The sequence below is a fragment of the Capsicum annuum genome, chromosome 12, assembly GCF_002878395.1.
Source record: "Capsicum annuum cultivar UCD-10X-F1 chromosome 12, UCD10Xv1.1, whole genome shotgun sequence".
NCBI lineage: Eukaryota > Viridiplantae > Streptophyta > Magnoliopsida > Solanales > Solanaceae > Capsicum > Capsicum annuum.
This window is the reverse complement of record NC_061122.1, coordinates 25,442,406-25,464,742: the sequence shown is the minus strand read 5'-3', so window position 1 is coordinate 25,464,742 and position 22,337 is coordinate 25,442,406. Positions and strand designations below refer to the sequence as shown.

The 22,337-nt window shown below is 33.6% G+C and overlaps 1 protein-coding gene across 1 annotated transcript; it reads left to right on the top strand.

The window, feature by feature from the left end:
* Positions 1-16,940: 16,940 nt before the first annotated feature.
* LOC107850843 lies at positions 16,941-21,741 on the top strand. The gene is made up of 4 exons (XM_016695628.2): positions 16,941-17,812; positions 19,033-19,194; positions 19,305-19,985; positions 20,371-21,741. Exons 1-4 carry the CDS (start codon positions 17,480-17,482, stop codon positions 21,487-21,489), a joined length of 2,295 nt encoding a protein of 764 aa, XP_016551114.2. The 5' UTR covers positions 16,941-17,479; the 3' UTR covers positions 21,490-21,741.
* The last annotated feature ends 596 nt before the right edge of the window (positions 21,742-22,337 follow it).

Sequence of the window (22,337 nt, the reverse complement as noted above, 5' to 3'; positions counted from 1 at the left end):
AAACCATATTCATGGTCCCCAGGCCTTATCAGTTCAAACCTACCAAACTTAACTGTAAAATTGCAAATATTTTATTTGAATGATTAATGACTAACCGGTAAAAACAACATTCACAAAATCAGTGTACTCTATGTGTGTTTTCACGATAACATTATCAGTAATACATACCTCCCACATATGAAGTGGTTCTATCTGCATGCAGCTTATTCCTCTAAACCCATCTTTACTGCAGCCTCTTGTGTTGGTCGAGCAAAAGTTGATCAACTTTCAGTTCCTTATATCTACAAAGAAGAGGAAAAAAATTGATGTCACCAAAAAAACATTATCCATCTTTTGTATCAGATATAGAGTCTACTGCAACAGACGTGGAGTCTGTTGCATCAGATGTGGAGTCTGTTTATTAGATGTGGAGTCTTTTGCAACAGATGTGGAGTCTATTGCAACAGATGTGGAGTCTATTGGAATATATCAAACTAGCCTTGCTGGTGGTTTGATTTGTTCCAACAGTTGCTCCGTCTGTTGCAACATCAAAAACAACATAAACTACAAAGAAAGAACAAATAAAAAACATCAAAAATAAAGAAATAACATCATTTGTTCCAACACCATCAACAACACCACACCACAAGTTCCAACAACGCCAACCCCACCAATAACATCAATAACAACATCAACAACAAAGAAACAAATAAAATACATACAAAAAAATAATACTGCCAATAAGGCTTTTAAACTTCTCCCAACAGATGACTTTTTTCACATATTGCAATAAAAATTCTCGATTTGTTTATTCAACACTTAAAAGTTCCTTTAATTTTTTTAAATAAATATGATATGTGTAAATGGTAATTAAATAAAAAATAGATAAAAATAACTTACAAAGAAGAAGACAAGAATGAAAGACCAATAGTGAACCATACCTTAATGTTAAAAGGGGATCAAAATAGCAATTTCAGTCGAGGAAAGATATGGATCAGTTTAGATCTGAAAGGATCTTTATGAGAAAGAGAAGAGAAAAGAGAGAAAAACGGTTGTGATAACCCTAAAAAGGAGAGGAAAAAAAGATGAGAGATGAATAAAAAAAATTTTAGAGCTGAAGCTGAAGGAGAGATGAGATAATTCTAGATATATGTGTACATAGACGTGGGTTTTAATATTTATTAATTAATAGTCATTAATAATTTGAGGGGTACAAGGAAGACAGCTGACATTGAAAATAAAAGCTAAGACTACTCAATGAACTTAGTTTTGAATTATCCAAGAAATATGTTTTACCGCCTTTGGTAGTACTACTTTATTCACTCGGACAGAAGCTTGCTTTATTAAAAGAAAAAAAAAAGATTTTCAAACAAATATGTCATCTGTTGCAACATATAGCAAGATCTATTTAAAAATCCCAACAACTCAGTCATCTGTACCAACAGATGTAAATGTTCATTTGATAATTAAATTAGACATGTCATTTGTTACAACAAATATCAATATCTGTTTAAAAATTTCCAACAGCTCAGTCATCTGTCACAACAGATGCAAATGTCAATTTGATAATCAAATCATATATGTCATCTGTTGCAACAGATATGAATAACTATTTGAAAATTTCTAACAGCTCAGTCGTTTATTGCAACAGATTTTATTGCAATTGATTTAGGTGGAACTACGGATGAATGAATGAGTTAATAGGGTCAAATATAACTTCAATTGAGTCTTTCCAATTGCATGACGTTGGTATTGTGTTCATCCTGACCCGAGTCATCGATCGATCACTTTGAGATAAAAAGATTCTCATTAACTTAATGTTAAGCTAGTACCTAAATTGATTTAGGTGGAATTAGGGATGAATAGGTTCTCATTAACTTAATGTTAAAATAGTACCTAAATTGATTTAGGTGTAAACTAGGGATGAATGAGATCATTTGATCAACTATAACTTTAATTGAGTCTTTGCAATTGCATGGTGTTGGTATTGCGTTTATCCCGACCTGAGTCATCGATCGATCACTCTGTGTTGAAATGAGTTCTCATAAAATTAATATAAAGATAGTACCTAAAATGATTTAGGTGGAACTAGGGATGAATGAGTTTATAGGGTCAACTACAACTTCAATTGAGTCTTTGCAATTGCATGGTATTGCATTCATCCTGACCCGAGTCGTCGATCGATCACTCTGAGTTGAAATGATTTCTCATTAACTTAATATTAAGATAGTACCTACATTGATTTAGGTGGAACTAGGGATGAATGATTGCATAGGATCAACTACAACTTCAGTTGAGTCTTTGCAATTGGTGGTGTTGGTATTGCGTTCATCACAACCGAGTCGTCGATCAATCACTCTGAGTTGAAATGAGTTCTCATTAACTTAATGTTAAAATAGTACCTAAATTGATTTAGGTGGAACTAGGGATGAATTAGTTCATAGGGTCAGCTACAACTTCAATTGAATCTTTGCAATTGCATGGTGTTGGTATTGCGTTCATACCGACTCGAATCATTGATCGATCATACTGAGTTGAAATGAGTTCTCATTAACTTAATGTCAAGATAGTACCTTAATTGATTTAGGTGGAACTAGGGATGAATGAATTCATAGGGTCAACTACAACTTCAATTGAGTCTTTACAATTGCATAGTGTTGGAATTGCGTTCATCCCGACCCGAGTCATCGATCGATCACTCTGAGATAAAATGAGTTCTCATTAACTTAATATTTTAAAAACTATATCTTTTAAAATTTTAAAAATTAATTAATATCAATTCAGACCAAATTAACAATTTCAAAACTTGTCATTCTTTTCCAAAATTACAAATCATCCATTTGCGTGAAAAACTTTTCTTATTTCAAATCTGAAGTTCTTACTCTTCTCTCTCTCTCTCTCTCAATAATATAGACAACAACTCTCAACATATTGATCAACCCTTCAAAATAGATTAATTTTCTTCCCATTTTCGACCACATAGTTGTTGTTTTTTACTTCATTCTCGATTGTATCCGTCGTTTTCTCTGTCTTCACAGGTAACAAAGTTTGAGAAGAGTTCTACATTTGTTATTTATTCTAAAAATTAAGGTTTTTTAGTTAATGATGAAAAAGAAGACTTTTAGTTGTATTATCTTCGAGAATGGGTAAACAATTTTAAATTTTAATGCTAAAAAGGCAGGAAGCACCAGAGAAAACCCTAATTTTTTTTGCTGGTTGTCGTGGTATTATTGGATGGTGTTTGTGGTGGTGTTGGTGGTGTCGGTATTTGTGTTTTTAGTGGTGGTTTCAGTGGTCTTGGTGTAGGTATTGAAGGCATTGGTGGTGGCATTGGTTGTGGTATTGGTGGTCCATCTGTTGCAATAGGTGGAAAATCTGTTGGGAGATATTAAATAGGCCTTCAAACAGATTCTCCATCTGTTTCAACTGATGGGTTATTCGTTGGATTATTTTTTTGTAATGTGACGTAGAATAATTTATTAAAATTTATCTTATATTTTTTTTTAAAGTTATGTAGACATCAAATGAAATGTATTTTTTGTTTCTCTATTGTTTGTAGTTAAAAAAATATCTCCCAAAAGAAAAGAAACTGAAAGTGGATCAACTTCTGAACACCTAACAAAAAAGACTAGACTATAGATAGATTCGGAGGAACTTTCTGAACAATCTCAGCCAGGGCAAAATGAAGCTGAGGAAAGTGATAACTTCTTCTCACCAATGGGGCATGAATTAATATCCAAATCCCAGCATTATCCTGTCAAAACTGTTAGTATCGACAGGTTTTGAGTTGCAATGCCGATAGATAGCCCTAAAGAAGTAACTGGTGATCTTGTACTTAAATGTCAGCTGAGGAAACATTTTGATGAACTTAGGAGTATTATAAAGAATGAAAACATAGATGGAATTTTTAACAAAAGCTATTTTGCATACTTTCTTAAGCTGCCTGAGGACCGCACTATCTATTTTTCAATGAGCATGGTATATGGTCTTCTCAAACGCAAGATCAAGTATGTGAGGGATGCTAAAGATTCAAAGGAGGGCAAAAAAAAGATGGATAAAATCTAGATCAACTACTGTGTCATGACGGTTTGTTTTGGATTGAAAGAGTTTGCCATAGTGACGGGCTTGAGATGCGATCGTCCAGAAGAACCTCTCATCAAAGAAACACCCTACAAAGGGTCCAACAAACACAAGGGGAAAAAGATGGGTTGTTGGGCATTGTTGGACGTAGCTAAAAAGTGGATGATTTGATAGGAGATCTCGAGGATAAAAATATACTAAAGCACTATAGGGAGAAATTGTGCTTAGTTTGGTTTTTCCATTCTGTTTTATTGGCAAGAGACATCAAAAAAGTCATAGAATATGATTTGTTGGCACTTGCTGATGATTTTGAGAAATTGAATGATTATCCCTGGGGATATGACAGCTACTACTTGACTGTTGAATATTTACTGACAAAGCTATCCCCAAAGACGATCACATTATATGGATTTTCTTGGACTTTTATGGTAAAATTGATCACTATTTTTACACATCCATTAATTTATATTGAATATAGTTATTATGACTTTTTTTCCTGGCTTCCTGTTTACATTCTTTAGGCTTGGGCATGTGAATCCATTCCCCCCCTCTGAAAGCAGTTCAAGGATTACCTAGATGAGGTTTCTCATCTAAGGATCCTTAGGTGGTTGGTTGCAAAGGGCAACAAAAAAAAATTAAGGAGGCTGATCTCTTTAACCCCCTGGATGATGCAGTACGTCTTCTTTCAACTAAAATAATTTGCCTCAAAGAAAGATATTGAAATAGATGGGTCATCTGTTGCAATAGATTACCCATCAACTGTAACTGGTGCAACAGATGGGTAATCTGTTGTGACAAATGATACATATTTCACAATAGATTAACTATCTATTGCTCTGGTTCTCTGAACCCGACTCAACAGATTAACCATTTACATCAAATTATACAATAGATGGGTAATCTGATGCAATATATTATTAATCTGTTGTGACATATAGATCAGCTATTAAGGCAGCTTGATCGTTTGTTGCATAAGTTGGCTGTGTAAACATGTAACCCAACTGACTGTAAATTATTATTATATGATTTAAATGCCTCCTGTCTTTTTTATAGGTTGTGTATCCTTGGATTGTGCCTACTGAGCAGGAGTTGGGGATGACTTATTTTATTACTCCAGGTTTTGTTGATACAAAAGCATACCCAACGGTGGAGTTAATAAAGAAGGAATTAGATAAAGCAACAGCCATAAGAAAAGCAGTTAGGCAAGGTCAGCCTAATGTTGAAGCTCTTCATGACCAACCTAGTACAACAAATCCGGGGGCTTCTTCTGGTGGTGTTGCTGGTAGAGTTGTTGATGATGGTGGCAGCCATCCTGATGTTGTTGCTGCTGCCAGTCATGATTATGAGCATGTTGGTGCTCAGAAAAAAATAAATACGTTTAAAAATACCCCTTGCACAGGTCCTCTCACCCCTACACCAGTCCCTCCCACCCTTATAGTGGTCCCTCTCACCCCTCTTCACCCTTATGTTCTCACTGTCGAGGAGTTTAAATCCAAGAAGGGTATCATATCATCTAAGAAGGTAAGGGAGCCATACACTTTTACAGTGGCGGTTAGGAGAAAGAGAAGAAACATTAGACAATTACTCTCCATTCTAAAAAAAATAAAAAATTGCAACTACTCCCGCTTTAAGAGTTGTTGAAATTCATGGGCCACTGAATAAGGCGGACATATATGCGGTGCTTGGCGACGAGGAGAAGGACGAACTGGAAGAAATCATGACTGACAAGACGAAACCTCCACAAGAATACACCATGCATTCATTTGACGCTAAAGACTTCATGCGTATGACAAATATGTGTGAGTGGTACGTGGACAATGTAAGTTTATTTTTGCTAACCTATCCTTCCAATCTACCCCATGAAAAAGAAGCTACGCAACATATGTGTAATCTGTTGCAACAGTTGGGTATTCTGTTACAACATAATACACATCTTTTGCATAAGTTGCGTTAGCTGGGTAATTTGTGAACTGATTAAGATAACCCTCTGCAGCAGAATCTTTCCACTGTGTTTTTCTTCTTTACAATTACTAACTTATTTAAAAATTATCTTCTTATACCACAGTATGTTGACGAAACTCTCTGCCTCATGAGAGGTAGGCAATTAGCGTACCTGAATGCTTATGATTCTGTCGATAGAATAATGGACCTCAACTTCTACAATAATTTCAAGGATAGGTACGATGATCTCCGTAGGCGAGCTGGTCCCGGTGGTCGGAGATTTGATAAGTTAGTTTCTTCTTTTGAATGGGATGAAGACATGATTAAATATGTCATAGGGAAGTGGCCATATCCACAGACAAGAGTTGGACCAAGGCAAAGAGAATTCTTGAAGTCATGAACGTGAAAGTCAAATATATTTTCGCTGTTGAGATACCACTCGATGAGGGAAATATTAAGGTTAATGACTGCAATTTACCTGTGTTTAATAAGGACACATGTTTAACCCACGTGCAGCCACTCTTGAAGTTGTTCCCCAAGTTATTGACACAGAGTAAGCTGGTGGATCATTTGCCGATGGAAATCTTAAGGAAGGAATCATGGGATTTTGAAGGTCGAAATAAGAACATCCACCTCCCAAAAAATAAAATCAGTGCAACGTGTGGGCCGTACTCGCTTGCATAATTCAAGTATTTGATGACTGACACAAAAATGACCGGTATGTGTGACGCCGTTGTGGGAAAGATACAAGAGGTTTGGGCTTATGGGGTACTAACTAAATGGTTAGAGCCCGTGTATAAAGAAGAATATGTACAAAGACAGAGACGAACACGATAATAATTTTTTATTTCAAACCACTTCACTTTACATGTAGTGGCAATTTTTAGTCTGGCGAAAGTTAAATTTTTATAATGCAATAGATTGTATATCTATTATAACAGGTATAATACCTGTTGTGACAGATTGATTATCTATTGGAATAGGTTAGTCATCTGTTGTATTATGCAGATGTTTCCCAGTCTGTCTGTCGTAATAGATATACAATCTTTTACAATATATAATCTATCTGTTGCAACAGATAGGTAATCTGTTGGAACAAATCAAAAAGTAGGAAGACCTATTATATAATTTTCAGCAAATGACCTACATGTTGCAATATATGTCGAAATCTATTTGATAAGATATATCGTTGTTGCAGCAGATGTATTATCTGTTGTGATATTTGAATCTAGTATTCCATTTCAATTAATATGTTCAAAACTAAGGATTAATTTATATTCATAGACAATATAAAATAAATCGAAGCCTTCGAAAATTACCTAAAATAACTCAACAAATAAATGAAATGTAAAAAAATTATTATAAGTACAAATGATCTACTCTACAAGTAAATCAACAAGTTAAACTAAGGTGGATAGGTTATTACATTGACAGACTCAAGCTATGAAGATCTACTCAATATGGATAAGTTGTTCTTCATCTGGTGCAACGAAATTCGGCTTTGGTCGTCGTGGATCTTTAATGTCGCTTGCATACGGCTTCTGAGCTTTCACTTCTCTGTATTTCCATAAAAGAGCAGGATATCTTTTGCAAAGTAATCCGACATCAAGTCCATCATTTAGTACTTGTAATCCATCGCTCAAATACTCGGCGTAAGCGACAACAAAAAGATCGCAATCCCTGCATTTTAAAAAAATAGATAATCCATATCTTGCAATTCATGTAAGAAACGTGAAATTTATGAAATGAAACTAAATCATGACACTTATACTTACAGGCTACCAATGATTTGTTGAGCAATTCCTTCAACATATTGTACATCAAATTGATTACCTATTTTATCCCGGTATGCTTCAATCATTGACCAATCAGTACGAACCTTTTGGTCCAAAAAACCACTCATATCAAGGTAAGTAGGCAATATTTTGGCCAGCTTTTGTATCTCAGATGACGGCACGAAACGTCTCCTTCGCAACATCGAGTCATAAACTCGGATGCGCCTCTCTTTTAAAACGACGACAGTCAACACCCAATGGAATTCATCACCACAATTGATGAGGATGCACACTTCATCGACCAAATGCCAAGGTAAGCCAGTCGGAATATTAAAACCTTTGATGATGTTCATTAAGCATTCCTTCTTTCGAAAAACTTACGGTTGTGTTGACAATATCTATCGTAGGAATTATTAATATAAACTTTATAAAAACAATTACTTGTCATGTATCTATATTATTCTTGTGTTTGTAACTTGGCCTTCTTTCGTAGATAGTAAAAAATGACATCGATGTGCTGCACATACTATCAAATATTTTAAATTACGTGATAAAAAAATTAACACACAGATGCAATTAAATAAAGTATTAATTAATAGTAATATGTATGATATTTAAACCTCATCATTCCAGCAAGTTTGGGGCTGTGATATCAAATAAAACCAATTCTTAATTTCGAAATATGCAACAACAAAGTCGAACATATCAAAACCAAGACTCAATTCGTTCACTTTGTAGTGTTCGTTATTTTATTTTCCACATGATGATTTATATATGTTAATGTCATGTTCTTACAACAAGAATTGTATAAATCAATATCTTTAAAATTGATTTATATACCTGCCGGCATGATGCTTTAACAGCCCATCGGCAATCCATTCTGAATAGTCGTTGATTAACTTTGTTAGTTTTTTAGAGCCTCATTCGAGATGTTGAACCCTTCAAATGGGTAATTCTTCCATTCTCCCAAACTGATAGACTCTACTTTTTTTCTTCTTTGGAAGCAGTTGATGGATTATCAGCTGTGATATTATGATCTTCAGTAGTAGTTTCTACTGTGACATTCACCTGAAAAGCCAGAATTGTTAATGTTAATTACAGATATATAATAAATTATCCATCTGCTACAACAGATGAGTTTTATATTGCAACAGAAGGATCATTTATTGGGATAAATTCGAACAAGTGACCCATTTATTGCAACATAAGACTTATCTGTTGGTAGAAATTAAAATAGTATGAAAACCTATTTGATTTTCTCAAACAGACAGACATATGTTGTATCAGATAATACATCTGATGCAACAGGTTAGACAACAGTTGCAACAGATATATATATCTGTTTGATAATTTTCATCAGATGTATCATCTGTTGAAACAGATATGTGCCTGTTTGTTTGTTGGAACAGATGATTTACATTCACCTTCTTTAGCTCATGCTGCTCTCCTGTGGTCCTTGTACATTAACAACGGTGTAAGAAAAAGATAGAGGCATTACAATTTTACTTTTTTTATACTCGATAATGACTTGGAAATATCTTTCCTTCTCCTCTTAGCCACCTTGATCTCTAGTGGAGTGTATGGATATGAAATCCTCTTTACTGGAATGACATCCCTCTTAGATGTCATTTCTTTTACAGAAGCAGTTAGTACATTAATAACATTAATCACTCCATCATATTTCGTCTGGCACTCTTAACATTTGCATGCAGAACATTTGCTAGAGAAAAATTTATATAACCAGTATGATCCTAATCATAATGGCTTGTTGTTTCAAAAACTGTAAGAGGAGCATCATTAGCCCCAACAACAGTACCACTACCGCTACCATTATCAATAACAACAAGCCCCCCCTCCAAAATTATTTTTCTTGTGATAATTGTTGCTCCAAACAATTCCATTTTTATTCTATCAACGACCTTAGGGACCGATAAAATTTGCATAGATCATAAAGTAAGAAAAATGGTATCTTTAACTCTCGATTGGTCGAAACAAAACACAGATGGACAATCTAAAATAAATCAGTACATATATTAGAATGATGATAAAATCATTTAAAATAATCATTAATTAAAATAAAAACTTGATTAGAATTAGACTTACTACTTCCTTTAGAAAATTGAACAAATTAAGAAATTTTACATATTTATCAGTTTTGACCGACAACCATCCCAAGATTCTTGGACAAGAAACTTCTTCCTGTTAGTTCACTTGTTGTCTCAAATAAGAAATGGCTTCAAAAGCCCAAGCCTATAACATAATGCTAATAAATCAAAAGCATTATTGAATAAAAAAATGAATCATATCATAATAAAAGAAATATTTACCATGAAAGTCCATGAAAAGCCATATGAGTTGACTGTCTTTGGCATTAATGGAGTCAACAAATATTTGACAGTCATTTTGAAGCTTTCATAACCCTAAGGATAGCAGTTAAATGCCTCAAGATCCTCGGAGAGATTTATTAAATCGAGGCTTATGATTTTGTTAACGTCTCTCGCCCAAAGAATATTATGTACAAATCAAACCAAGCACAATGATTACTTGTGCTTCTTTGAAAGTCCTTTACCTTTCAACGCTTCTATTAAATTTTTGTTAATGGACACCAGGTCATCACGATCACTTGACTTACCTTTGCCTTTTTTGGGTGTGCAGGGTGCTTTTTTTTTGGGTCAGAGTTGGTATAACTTGAGAAGGAGAAAGAGGATAACATTTTAGTCCAGTAACTATGGCAAACTTCTTCCAACCAAAACAAGCAGGCATGCCACAGTAATTTATCCACACTCATCCATCTTATCTTTGTTTTCATACACAAACCTACGCTTGAGAAGATCATATACCATTTTCATTTGAAAACGAGCATCATTGTCCTCGGACAAATCAAGATATTGCCCAAAGCAGCTTTCCCTGAAATAAGAATCCAATGTTTATTCTCAAAGTATTTTTCTGAAGGCATCGAAAGATTTTTTCATGGCTGACTTAACCACAAAATCACTCGTTAAATCTGTAGCACTATCGTACTGCATTCTCACAGGATAACGATCAATGCTGAAGGTTTTGACCAACTCTTCGGCGGAAAGGCTATTAGCATTTGGATCACCTCATTTTAAGACATTCCGCATTCCCTTGTTTATTATCTTCTGCTCCTGATTAATATAACGCTTGTAAAGCAAGCTCATAGAGTGATGGATGTAGCCTTGCTGCTTCACTTTCCTTTAATTAGACTTAATTTGGTTTCTTTTCTTTTGGGAGCCATATTATCTATAATTAACAGGAACATAAAATAGATTATAATTGATTAGTGCATCATTAAAAAGGATAACAGTAAATTTAACATGCACAACAGTAAAATAACAGTTCCAACAGACCACACATCTATTGCACCAGATATATTATCTGTTGTAACATATAATCGACCTATTGCAATGGATAAGTAAACCGTTGGAAATAATAAAAATAGATCACTAATTTGTTGCACCAGGTAGTTTATCTGTTGTAACATATAACCAACATGTTGCAACGGAAGAGTAATTTGTTGAAAATAGTAAAACCAGATCACTTATCTGTTGCACCAGGAAGGTTATTTGTTGTAGCCTACAATAGTTCCAACAGACCACACATTTGTTGCACCAGGTATGTTATCTGTTGTAACGTATAATCGACCTGTTGCAACGGATGAGTAAACCGTTGGAAATCATAAAAATAGATCACTAATCTGTTGCTTCAGGCAGTTTATCAGTTGCAAAATATAACCAACTTGTAGCAACAGATGAGTAATCCGCTGGAAATAGTAAAAATAGATCACTTATTTGTTGCACCAGGAAGGTTCTCTGTTGCAATATATTACCAACCTGTTGCAACGGATGAGTAATCTATTGAAAACAATAAAAATAGATCACTCATCTATTGCACCAGGTAGGATATCATTGCAATAATAACCAACATGTTGCAGCTGATGAGTAATCCATTGGAAATAATAAAAATAGGCCACACATCTGTTGCACCAGGTAGGTTATCTGTTGTAGCCTATAAACAACCTATTGCAGTGGCTGAGTAATCCGTTGGAAACAATAAAAATAGATCACTAATTTGTTGCACCAGGAAGGTTATCTGTTGCAATATATAATCAACCTGTTGCAACAGATGAGTAATCTATTGGAAATAATAAAAATAAATCGCTCATTTGTTGCACTAGGTAGGGTATCTGTTGTAGTATATAACCAATCTATTGCAATATATCGTTGGAAACAATAAAAATAGGTCACCCATCTATTGCACCAGGTAGGTTATCTGTTGTAGCCTATAAATAATCTATTGCAGCAGATGAGTAATCCGTTAAATACAATAAAAACAGATCACTCATCTGTTACAAAATGAGTTATCTGTTAGATTTTTTCCAAACAGAAGAGTGATCTGTCGCAACAGATGAATGATCTGTTAGATTGTTCACCTGTTACATCAGATTTTCATTATTGCATCAGGTTTGCATCTGTTACATCAGATGATTCATCTATTGCAACACCCTTTTTACCAAGAAAAATAATAAATCAACCCAGCAACACCAACACAACACACACACACACTAATAACATCAACGGTGATAAAAAATCACCAACAACTTAAATCAACAGTTCGACAACAAGAAGAAGAATGCCAGAAATTAGAATTTTATTCATTACACATTTCAAATTTAAGCAAGAAATATTGAAATTGTTAACCAATACTAAAAGAGAAGTTGACTCAAGTTCCTTTGTTTCTTCATAACTAAAAAGACATAACTTTTTATCCGTGAAAGAAGAAATGGTACGACGAAGAACTCGAAGTTGTTGTCGCCGGAGAAGTCTTCATGTCAATTGACGGTTGAAAGTCGAAAAGAAACTCGCCCGACTATTTTTCGTCGGAGGTTAAAGTCCCCAGGGATTGAAGGCAGAAATTTTGTAAAATTATTAGTTGGAAGAGAGTTGTGAGAAGTTGTCGAGAGAGAGAGGAGAGAGACTGGTTGATTTGGATTGAAGAGGGGTGTGAGTTGGGTTGATTTATATTTTTAAAAAGATTAGAAAGTTTTAAAAATATGGATCAAGTTCACAATTAACTTAATCAAGTTTCCTAACGATGTTTGATCCTTTAAGTTGGTCAATGTCACCAATCTTCATTCAAAACTTAAAAGACACCTTTCCTTCAATTTTCTCAGCCTACATCTATAGAAGCACACCTAACTTTAAAATAATTACAAAACTTTGCCTAATACTCGTGTATTTATAATTTTTCAAAATCAAACCGTAATCGACAGTCCGACTACATAATTAGCTTATTGGCTTATTGATAATGCATCATCGGATTAGCGGTTGGTGAACGGATTAAAATTTTATATTTAATGGCTTATCGGTACGGGAGCGGATTACTCAATTTTCTAATCGGGTAAATCATTAACCCGTTAAGACTTATCATATTTATATTTCCGCCCTTAAATATATAAAGTATCTCTTATAAATTCAAAAACTAAAACCCGACCCATTCATTGTTCTATTCATTTCTTAACTTATGAAATAACGAGCAGCTTCTTGTGACTTCTAACCATAAGCGCAGTTAATCTTTCGAAACATCAACGAAACTTGAAATTAATTCTTAAATCGAAAGGCAAATAATTCTTGATAACATGAAGGACTACAACAAAAATGAAACAACCTAGTGTGCATTCCTTCAAAAAGTTTGATATAAAGCTCAAAATATTCAAATCATATCAAAATTTTGATTTTTATGTCGACTGATAATTAAATGATGCTTTTACATTCGTTTTAAATTCAAAAGAAAATTCACAGTTAGTTCTTTTTTATGACCTATTAAAAAAATTGTAAGAATAAAACACAATAACTGTAAAAGATCGATAAATAGATGAACAATACATACAAATAATTTAGTTAATGAAAAAATGGAAGACATAGAGATAATCGTTTAATATATTCATTGTCTCATGATTATCTAATACACCACCTAATAATCTTCCATTTATTATTAATTCGATATTGAATCAACCGTTATTTTATTTGTTGACTAAAGAATTACTTTACTTAAAAACTGATAACCAATAAGCCGGACCATTAAATATAATTATCCACTTGTTTGTCCAATAAGCACCCCTACGTGTATCTAAATATATACGGATATTCCAAGATATAAGTTCTAACAACGCCTAACATAGCAAGTACTCCATATATTCATTCATACACATTTCTTTTTTTTAAAAAAAAAAACTTGTATTTGAAAATACACATTATATTGTTAGTGACAAAAAATATCTTTTTTCCATTTTTATAGGGGCTTATATCTGAGATACACAATTTGAGCCAATGTATCTTAGAAAATCCTCAAATAAATATTGTAATTTTTAAAAATCTATATTATATTTTAATTGTTTGCACTGTCTACATTATTATTAAGCTCAATACATTAACTCAAATCTGTTGAAAAGATCCCCAACACTTCATCCTCTTGATTCACCATTTGCCTACTATTTTAGGGACTTCATGATTTCATATCCATAATTGTTTCTCTGCTTATATATATTTATCTTTTGTTCGTTGGCATCATAAAAGTCTCCAAAATGGTAGACCATGGTGGTTGAAGAGGATAAAGTGTTGGTGATTTTTTCAAAATAAATTTTGATTAATGAGTAGGATTTTAATAACATATGGACCAGTAAAATAATGTTATATATTTAATTAAAAATTCATATATTTCAAAATTAATTCTGTTAAAAAGAGATAATTAAATTATTTCTATTATTCTTCAGATATTTCTAATGCTTTTCCCTTCACTATATAAGAAGATAAACCAAAAGAGATTAGAAAAATACAAAGTGTTAGTTTGTTACCACAAAGAAACAAGGGATAACTAATTTCAAAATTAATTCTAAAATGAATTTATTTCATGTTTGGTTGAAATAAAATGCACAAATAACTCATTTTTCATATTAATTATTTTGAAAATTATAATATTATTTTTATTTCACTTTATAAATAAAATAATTTTGAAATAATAAAATTTGCTTAACTTGTTTCCAACTAAATCGCCCGTAACTAACCCATGATTAATACTACCTGAAATGTAAAAAATCTTTAATCAATATTTGATTCTGGAATCTGATATGACTTGTAATATATGGTGTAATTAATTAACTTTGACTAAATTTTATGCACATGATTCATTTATTGAAATGTGAGAAATTTCTGACTAAATACTCACTCTATCCAATTTATCCTATTCTGTTCTTTTTTCCTAAACATAATACATTGGGTTTGTCTATTCAAATTTATTTTATATTTTTCATTTATAAATTACTACTATGTTTTAAAGATTTTTGGGGCCAACTTTTGACACAAAATCAAATTGAATTACTTTTAATTTTTTTTTATTAATTGGACTAAGTAAATCCCTACAGCTAGAATTACAAGTGGTAATTTCTTTTTGTTTGATAGTAAAGAATTTTATTGACAAGGAGTAGTATATTACTAAAGTCCTCCTTGCTAATATTGTTAAATATTTTTGTTTATACTGTAAGGACTACATTTAATAGATGAACCTCCTTCTTTAAAACTACATATATCTCGATATATAAATAAATATATTATTAAGCAAGAAATGATTCCTAAAAATCCTAACATAATTCTTTTTTTTTTTTTACTTGGTCAACTAAAATAATTCCACACAATAATATGCATTCACACTGATGAATTTGTAAAATTTTATTCATGTTGAGTATTTATATCTAATCCATAATTACAAAATATGTTATACATACACAAGTTAATCACCTAATTTTGACCTTAATTTATTTTTTAATTAAAATTAAAATTAATTAAATATAAACATCCTACATGAATAAGTATTTATTCACATAATTTCACCTCATCTTTCTTCCAAATTATAACCCTCACAGAGAGTTGGCAACTTCAACAGTAATGAATTTTAAAATCTATCCCATAAAAATTGTGATTAGATAAATAAGATTCATTTTATTGGAACTTCAATGATAATATAAGACACAAAATAATTTTTTCTTTTCGAATCTATAATATAAGGAGGTAGAAATCCTCACTTTAGTAAATAGTTTCATGTATCTTTGTATATAGAAAATATTGTTACTAACTATATTTTACCTTATCCTCCAAAGAATATGAGAAATTAATCTAGTTAGATTTTTATGGAAAATTGTTACCTTAAAAATATTTACATTGTTCAAGTAAATAAGGGGATTGCTTATTTCTTAATCAAATATCTGATTTTAAGTTTTAGATATAAGAAAATTTTGATAAAAAAGTTTTCTATTAATACGGCAAGAATCTAGATTAATTAACAAAAATATTTAAAAAGAGAAAAGTGATAATTAAAATGCCAAATTATAACTAATCAATAATTACAAGATATGTTATTCATACACAAGTTAATCACCTAATTTTTAGCTTAAGTTTTTAGTTAACTAAAATAAAATTAATTAAATATAAAAATCTAACGTAAATAAATATTTATTCACATAATTTCACCTCATCTTCCTCCCCGAATTACAACCCTCAAAAAGAGTTGGTAACTTCAACACTATCAAATAATAATGAATTTTAAAATCTATCCCATAAAAATTAGGATGAGCTAAATATGATTCATTTTTATTGAAGCTTCAATATAAAGTATAAGACACAAAATAATTTTTTTTTTCCGATTCATATTTTTGGAGCTTCAATACAAATATAGAACATGAGTGATTTTTTATTTTCCAAATCTATAATATAAGGAAATAGAAATCCTCACTTTAATAAATATTCTAAAATCCCTCTAGCAAATAATACCGAAAACTCAAAAAAAGGTTCCATGTATCTTTGTACCTAAAAATTGTTACTACTATATTTTACCTTATCCTCAAAAAAATTATGAGAAATGAATCTAGTTAGATTTCTTTGGAAAATTGTTACTGTAAAAATATTTACATGTTTCAAGTAAATAAAGGGCTAATTTTTTTTTTTCCTTAACCAGATATTCGATTTTAAGTTGTAGATATAAAAAATCTTTATAAAAAAAATTTATTAATTCGGTGAGAATTTAGATTAGTTAACAAAAATATATAAAAAAAGAAAAGTGATAATTAAAATGCCAAAAGGAAGAATAGTGTGGGACAAAGAGCACTTGGATGAAATTCCACTAGAAATAGAGACGTTACTTGTTAGGTGTTTTTACTATGCCGGCATCTCTCTCTCTCTCTCTAAAACCAACTAGAGTGGTTCTGCACAACTCATAAACAGTTCCTTCTTTCAATTTTCCTTTTCATAAACACATATTCCTCTTTCCTTTCTTTTTTGATTTGCTCTCACCATTCAAAGAAACCTTTTTTCCTTTCATTCTTGTGAATCTTCTGCGTATTTGTTTGGTTTGTTGTGATTCTTGAGGACCCTTTTGATTATATTTTTGTTTTGTTGTGTTTCTTGAGGGATTTGTTTGAGTATTTGTTGTGTTTCTTGAGGTCCCTTTTGTGCATTTGTTTGGTTTTTATGAGTCTTTTTTTTGTTTATTGAGAACCCTTGAATCTTTTTGTGTGTTTCTTGAATACCTTTTTGAGTATTTGTTCATTTTGTGTCAATCTTTTTTGTGTTTTTTGAGGACCCTTTTGAGTATTTTGTTTGAATTGTGTGAATTCAAAGGGGGGGAAATAGAGAGAGATGGTTGTGAAAATGATGAAGTGGAGGCCACGGCCTGAATTATCATCCAAAAAAATGGAGGCTAAAATCACTATTAATTGTCTTAAAGGTGTAAACTTTTCTCAAGATTTTCAAAGATTGGTTGTTGAAATCAAGTGGAAAGGATCAAAGGGTAATTCATTGACTTTGAGTTCTCTTAAGAGGAAAAGTGTGAAGAAGAATTTCACAAAGGAAGAGTCTTTGAAGGATGGTGGAGTTGTTTATTGGAATGAGGAGTTTAAGAGTCTCTGCAACTTTTCTGTTTCCAAAGAGATTGGATTTCATCCTTGGGAGGTTTCTTTTAGAGTATTCAATGTAAGATATCTCTTGCTATTATTACGATTTTGGTTTCTGTTCTTGTTTGGTTTTTTTTTTGAATTGAAAAACAACAGATACAAAAATTTAATTTTGGAATATCTTATGAGATATAAGAATTCTCAATTTGTTAATCAAAGGCCTTGACTTTTTATTGGCTATGTATTTGTGTCTTTCTTGTCTTGTTTGTGTGAGGAATTGGAAGGAATTAAGCTTTTCTTGATCATTTTCCTTGAAAATTATCCCATCATGAATCTTGATCATATAGCATAATTTCTTGAATCTCATTAAATTAGTAGAATTGTTTTGTTTGATCCGATAATGATTATTGGTCAAGTAGCATAACTTCTTGACAACAACATATTCGGTGAAATCCCACAAGCAATAAGCGGTCCCACAAACAGTAAGCTGTTTCTGGGGAGGGTGGTGTCTACGCAGTCTTACCCCTACTTATGAGGTGGAGATGATGTTTCCGATAGACCCTCAGCTCATCACGAATCTTGATCATACAGCATAATTTCTTGAATCTCCGTAAATTAGTAGAATTTTTTCTGTTGGTTAGCAAGAGATCCCTGATGGACCAAATTGTTTTTACTCTCAGTTTTATTACAAACACAACAGTGTAATTTTTGGATTAGAAATGAATAAATAGTGAATTTTCCCTTGATGTTCTTCCCATTTTTGTGAAAAGTTAATTTTATCTAGAGATGCTGTGGGAGTCAAAAAAGCTAATTAAGCTTTCTGAAATCAATGATTACCTATGTAATATGGACCCACCTTAATATCTTGTGGTTTGTTTTAATAGTCATGTAATATGGATGCTCAGGACCTACTAATTGTCATTATCAGTGTTAATTTTTCCAACATATGTGGCTATACATTTTGTGAAAATATAATACTATTATTTTGGCATATTCTGTATATTTCCTTACTGTTTAGGCAAAATGATGGTTTAGCACTTTGGAGAATATGCTTTTCTTAGTTGTTTTCTTTGTTCATCCAGCATCTTTGTTTTTCTAATTACTAAAAAGGAAGTTTGGCTCAACCTAAAAAAGGAAAGAAAAAAAGTTGGGCCTTTCTTTAGTTGCTTTATTTGGTCATTCAGCATCTTTTGTTTTCTTTTCATTCACTGTTTTATTCAACTGCATAGTTGTGAATTGTGATATTCTCTGCAAGTTGCTTGACGTTGACAATACTTATTCATGTTTCTTCTAAAACAGGTTACGAATAAACGATCGAACCATAAAGTCCCCATAGTTGCTGCTGCCTCATTGAACATTGCAGACTTTGCTTCAGAAGCAAGGGAGAAAGAACAAATTGAAATAGTTGTTCCCTTGGAAGCCTATAGTGGTGGTGGCATTAAGAGCAACCTTTCACTTTGTGTAAGCAAAACAAATTTGTTTGATCTATTTTACTCGTTGGTCTACACCAATAGTCCCCTTTTTTCCCTTATTTTTGGTTAACGTGGTAGATATATATATATATATGGCAGTTGTCTCTCAATCTTGTTGAATTGGGGAATGCTCACGAAGCTTCAGAAACGATGCCAAAGTTTCTCATGTCTGCTCCAGTATCTCCTTCCCCTGCAGAGGTTTTGTCGACAGACAGAAATGAGCTTTCTGCCTTGAAAGCAGGCCTGCAGAAAGTTAAACTTTTCAAGGGATTATCTACTATGCGGAGAAAGAAGGCTTGTCATGAAGAGGAGGGCAGTGATGGAAGGAACTCGGTCAGAAGTGAGGATACTGATTTGGTGTATCCAGTTGACACAGATTCACTTGATGATTCGGAAGAAGGTGAATCAGAGGAAGTGAAGGAGGATATGAGTATGCGGAAGTCATTCAGTTATGAAACACTTGCCTATGCAAACCATGCTGGTGGATTGTTCTACTCGAACCCGAGTGGCAGTGAAGATGAAGATTTGATCTATTATAGCCATCACAAATCTGATGCAGGGCGTGTGTATGCTGAGGGTGCAACTGGAGAAGGTCATAATCAATATTTGCAGCAGAGTTCAAAACGCAAAATTCTCCCATGGAGGAAGAGAAAGTTAAGCTTCAGATCTCCTAAAACCAAAGGGGAGCCATTGTTGAAGAAGCATTATGGAGAGGAAGGTGGGGATGATATAGATTTTGATCGCCGACAACTTAGTTCCTCTGATGAGTCTTCCTCAGGGGTATGTCTCCGTCTTCTCTTATGTTCATTTTTATGTAAGATCTTTCCAGCATCCAAATGAATTTACATGGCGAATACTAGTCGTCACCGCATAATGAGCTTCAAAAATTCTATAAGGTTCATCACTATAGAGTTGAGGGTCTATCTGAATCAGCCTTTCTGCCTCTGAGGTAGAGGTAAGGTCTGCGTACACTTTGCCCTTCCTAGACCCCACTTTGTGGGACTACACTGGATATGTTGTTGTTGTATCACTATCTAGTCTAGACAGTGCTAACAAGTGTGCCATTTGAAGTTTATGATCAAATGTGGTTAAGTAGTCCCTTAAACAACTTCCTTTTGTTGATGAAGTTTAAATCTCATTTAACAATACCTCTTAACTCTTGCAGTGGAGCAAGTCTGAGGAAGGTTCAAATGCAAATCGATTTTCAGTCTCCGAGTTTGGAGATGACAGTTTTGCTGTTGGCAGTTGGGAGCAGAAAGAGATAGTAAGCCGTGATGGGCAGATGAAGTTGCAGACTGAGGTCTTCTTTGCTTCTATTGATCAGCGAAATGAGCGAGCTGCAGGTGAAAGTGCTTGTACAGCCTTGGTTGCTGTGATTGCTGATTGGTTCCATTCCAACCCAAAAGAAATGCCCATCAAGTCTCAACTCGACAGTCTTATCCGTGAAGGTTCACTAGAGTGGAGGAATCTCTGTGAAAACGAGACATACAGGGAACGTTTCCCTGATAAGCATTTTGACCTTGAAACAGTGGTCCAGGCTAAAGTACGCCCCCTCTCAGTGGTTGCGGAAAAATCATTCATTGGATTTTTTCATCCGGAAGGAATCGAAGATGAGGGATTTGATTTTCTGAAAGGTGCCATGTCCTTTGACAACATCTGGGATGAGATTTCTAAATCTGTTCAAGACAGTAGTCCCAGTCATGGCGAGTGCTTCGTTTACATTGTGAGTTGGAATGACCACTTCTTCATCCTCAAGGTTGAACCAGATGCATACTATATCATCGACACACTTGGTGAGAGGCTTTATGAGGGCTGCAACCAGGCTTTCATCCTCAAATTCGACAGAGAGACTAGAATTTTGCAGCTACCTAGTACGAGTCAGCAATCAGATGATAAATCAGCTAGCACCAAAAAAGAGAAAACTGATGCAAAGCAAGCTACTAACGAAGGGAAAGTTATCACAAATAACACCAGCGAAAAGAAGGAAGAATCAGCCATCATCTGCAGAGATCAAGTACTTGAAAATGAGGAAGAATCGAGCATTGTTTGCAAAGGTAAAGAGGCCTGCAAAGAGTACATCAAGAGTTTTTTGGCGGCAATCCCCATCAGGGAATTACAGGTTGATGTGAAGAAAGGGTTGATGGCATCTACACCACTTCATCAGAGGCTGCAAATTGAGTTCCACTATACCAAGAGCTTTAATAACACACTGTTGGAATCGGAGTCACCCTCGGAAGAAACTAATAACAGCTTGGCGTTACCATCGCCAGCAACAGCAGAGTAAGCGCTGATTAGTATATCTGAGTATATAATACTTAAAATCACTAATCCTTCTTTTTGTCTGTCTAGCTCTAATTTAGGAATGAAGGGCATGTCTTATACCCCTTTCTTCAATACATGAGTGCAAGTTACATCTGGCTTAGTGGCTCTTCTTTATATAGGGATGCAGCAATGTAAATGACTATGGAATTGAGTATTATTACTCTTTTTGTTCTCTCAAAGAGGGGGAGGACATAAATAAATAGTAGGATTTCTATACTGCTCTCATTTGTCTCTAGCTCACTAGTACATACAGCTTGATCATCATAATACAAAAAAAAAAGGGCAGCCGGTGCGCTAAAGCTTCCCGCTATGCGGGGGTCCCGGGAAGTGCCGGACTATGAGGGTTTATTGTATGCAATCTCACCTTACATTTCTGTTAAGGATTTATTTCCACGGCTTGAACCCGTGACCTCCTATAGTCACGCAGCAACAACTTTATAAATTATTTCAAGGCTCACCCTCTTGAACATAATACAAACAACATAAAGAAATATTGTCAAGAAGCTTTATATATTGCTGTCTAGCATACTGAACTGGCATTGAGTATTATATTACTCTTTTTGTTCTCTCAAGAGAGGGGAGGACATAAATAAATAGTATGATTTCTATACTGCTCTCATTTGTCTCTAGCTCACTAGGTACATACAGCTTGATCATCATAATACAAAAAAAAAAGGGAAGCCAGTGTGCTAAAGCTCCCGCTATGCAGGGGTCCCGAAAAGGGCCGGACTATGAGGGTTTATTGTATGCAATCTCACCTTACATTTCTGTTAAGGATTATTTCCACGGCTTGAACCCGTGACCTCCTAG

Coding starts and splice junctions, on each gene's coding strand:
- LOC107850843 (XM_016695628.2), top strand. CDS start 17,480: ATGGTTGTGAAAATGATGAAGTGGAGGCCACGGCCTGAATTATCATCC. Junction 17,813..19,032: donor TTTCTTTTAGAGTATTCAAT/GTAAGATATCTC, acceptor CTTCTAAAACAG/GTTACGAATAAACGATCGAA. Junction 19,195..19,304: donor AGAGCAACCTTTCACTTTGT/GTAAGCAAAACA, acceptor TATATATGGCAG/TTGTCTCTCAATCTTGTTGA.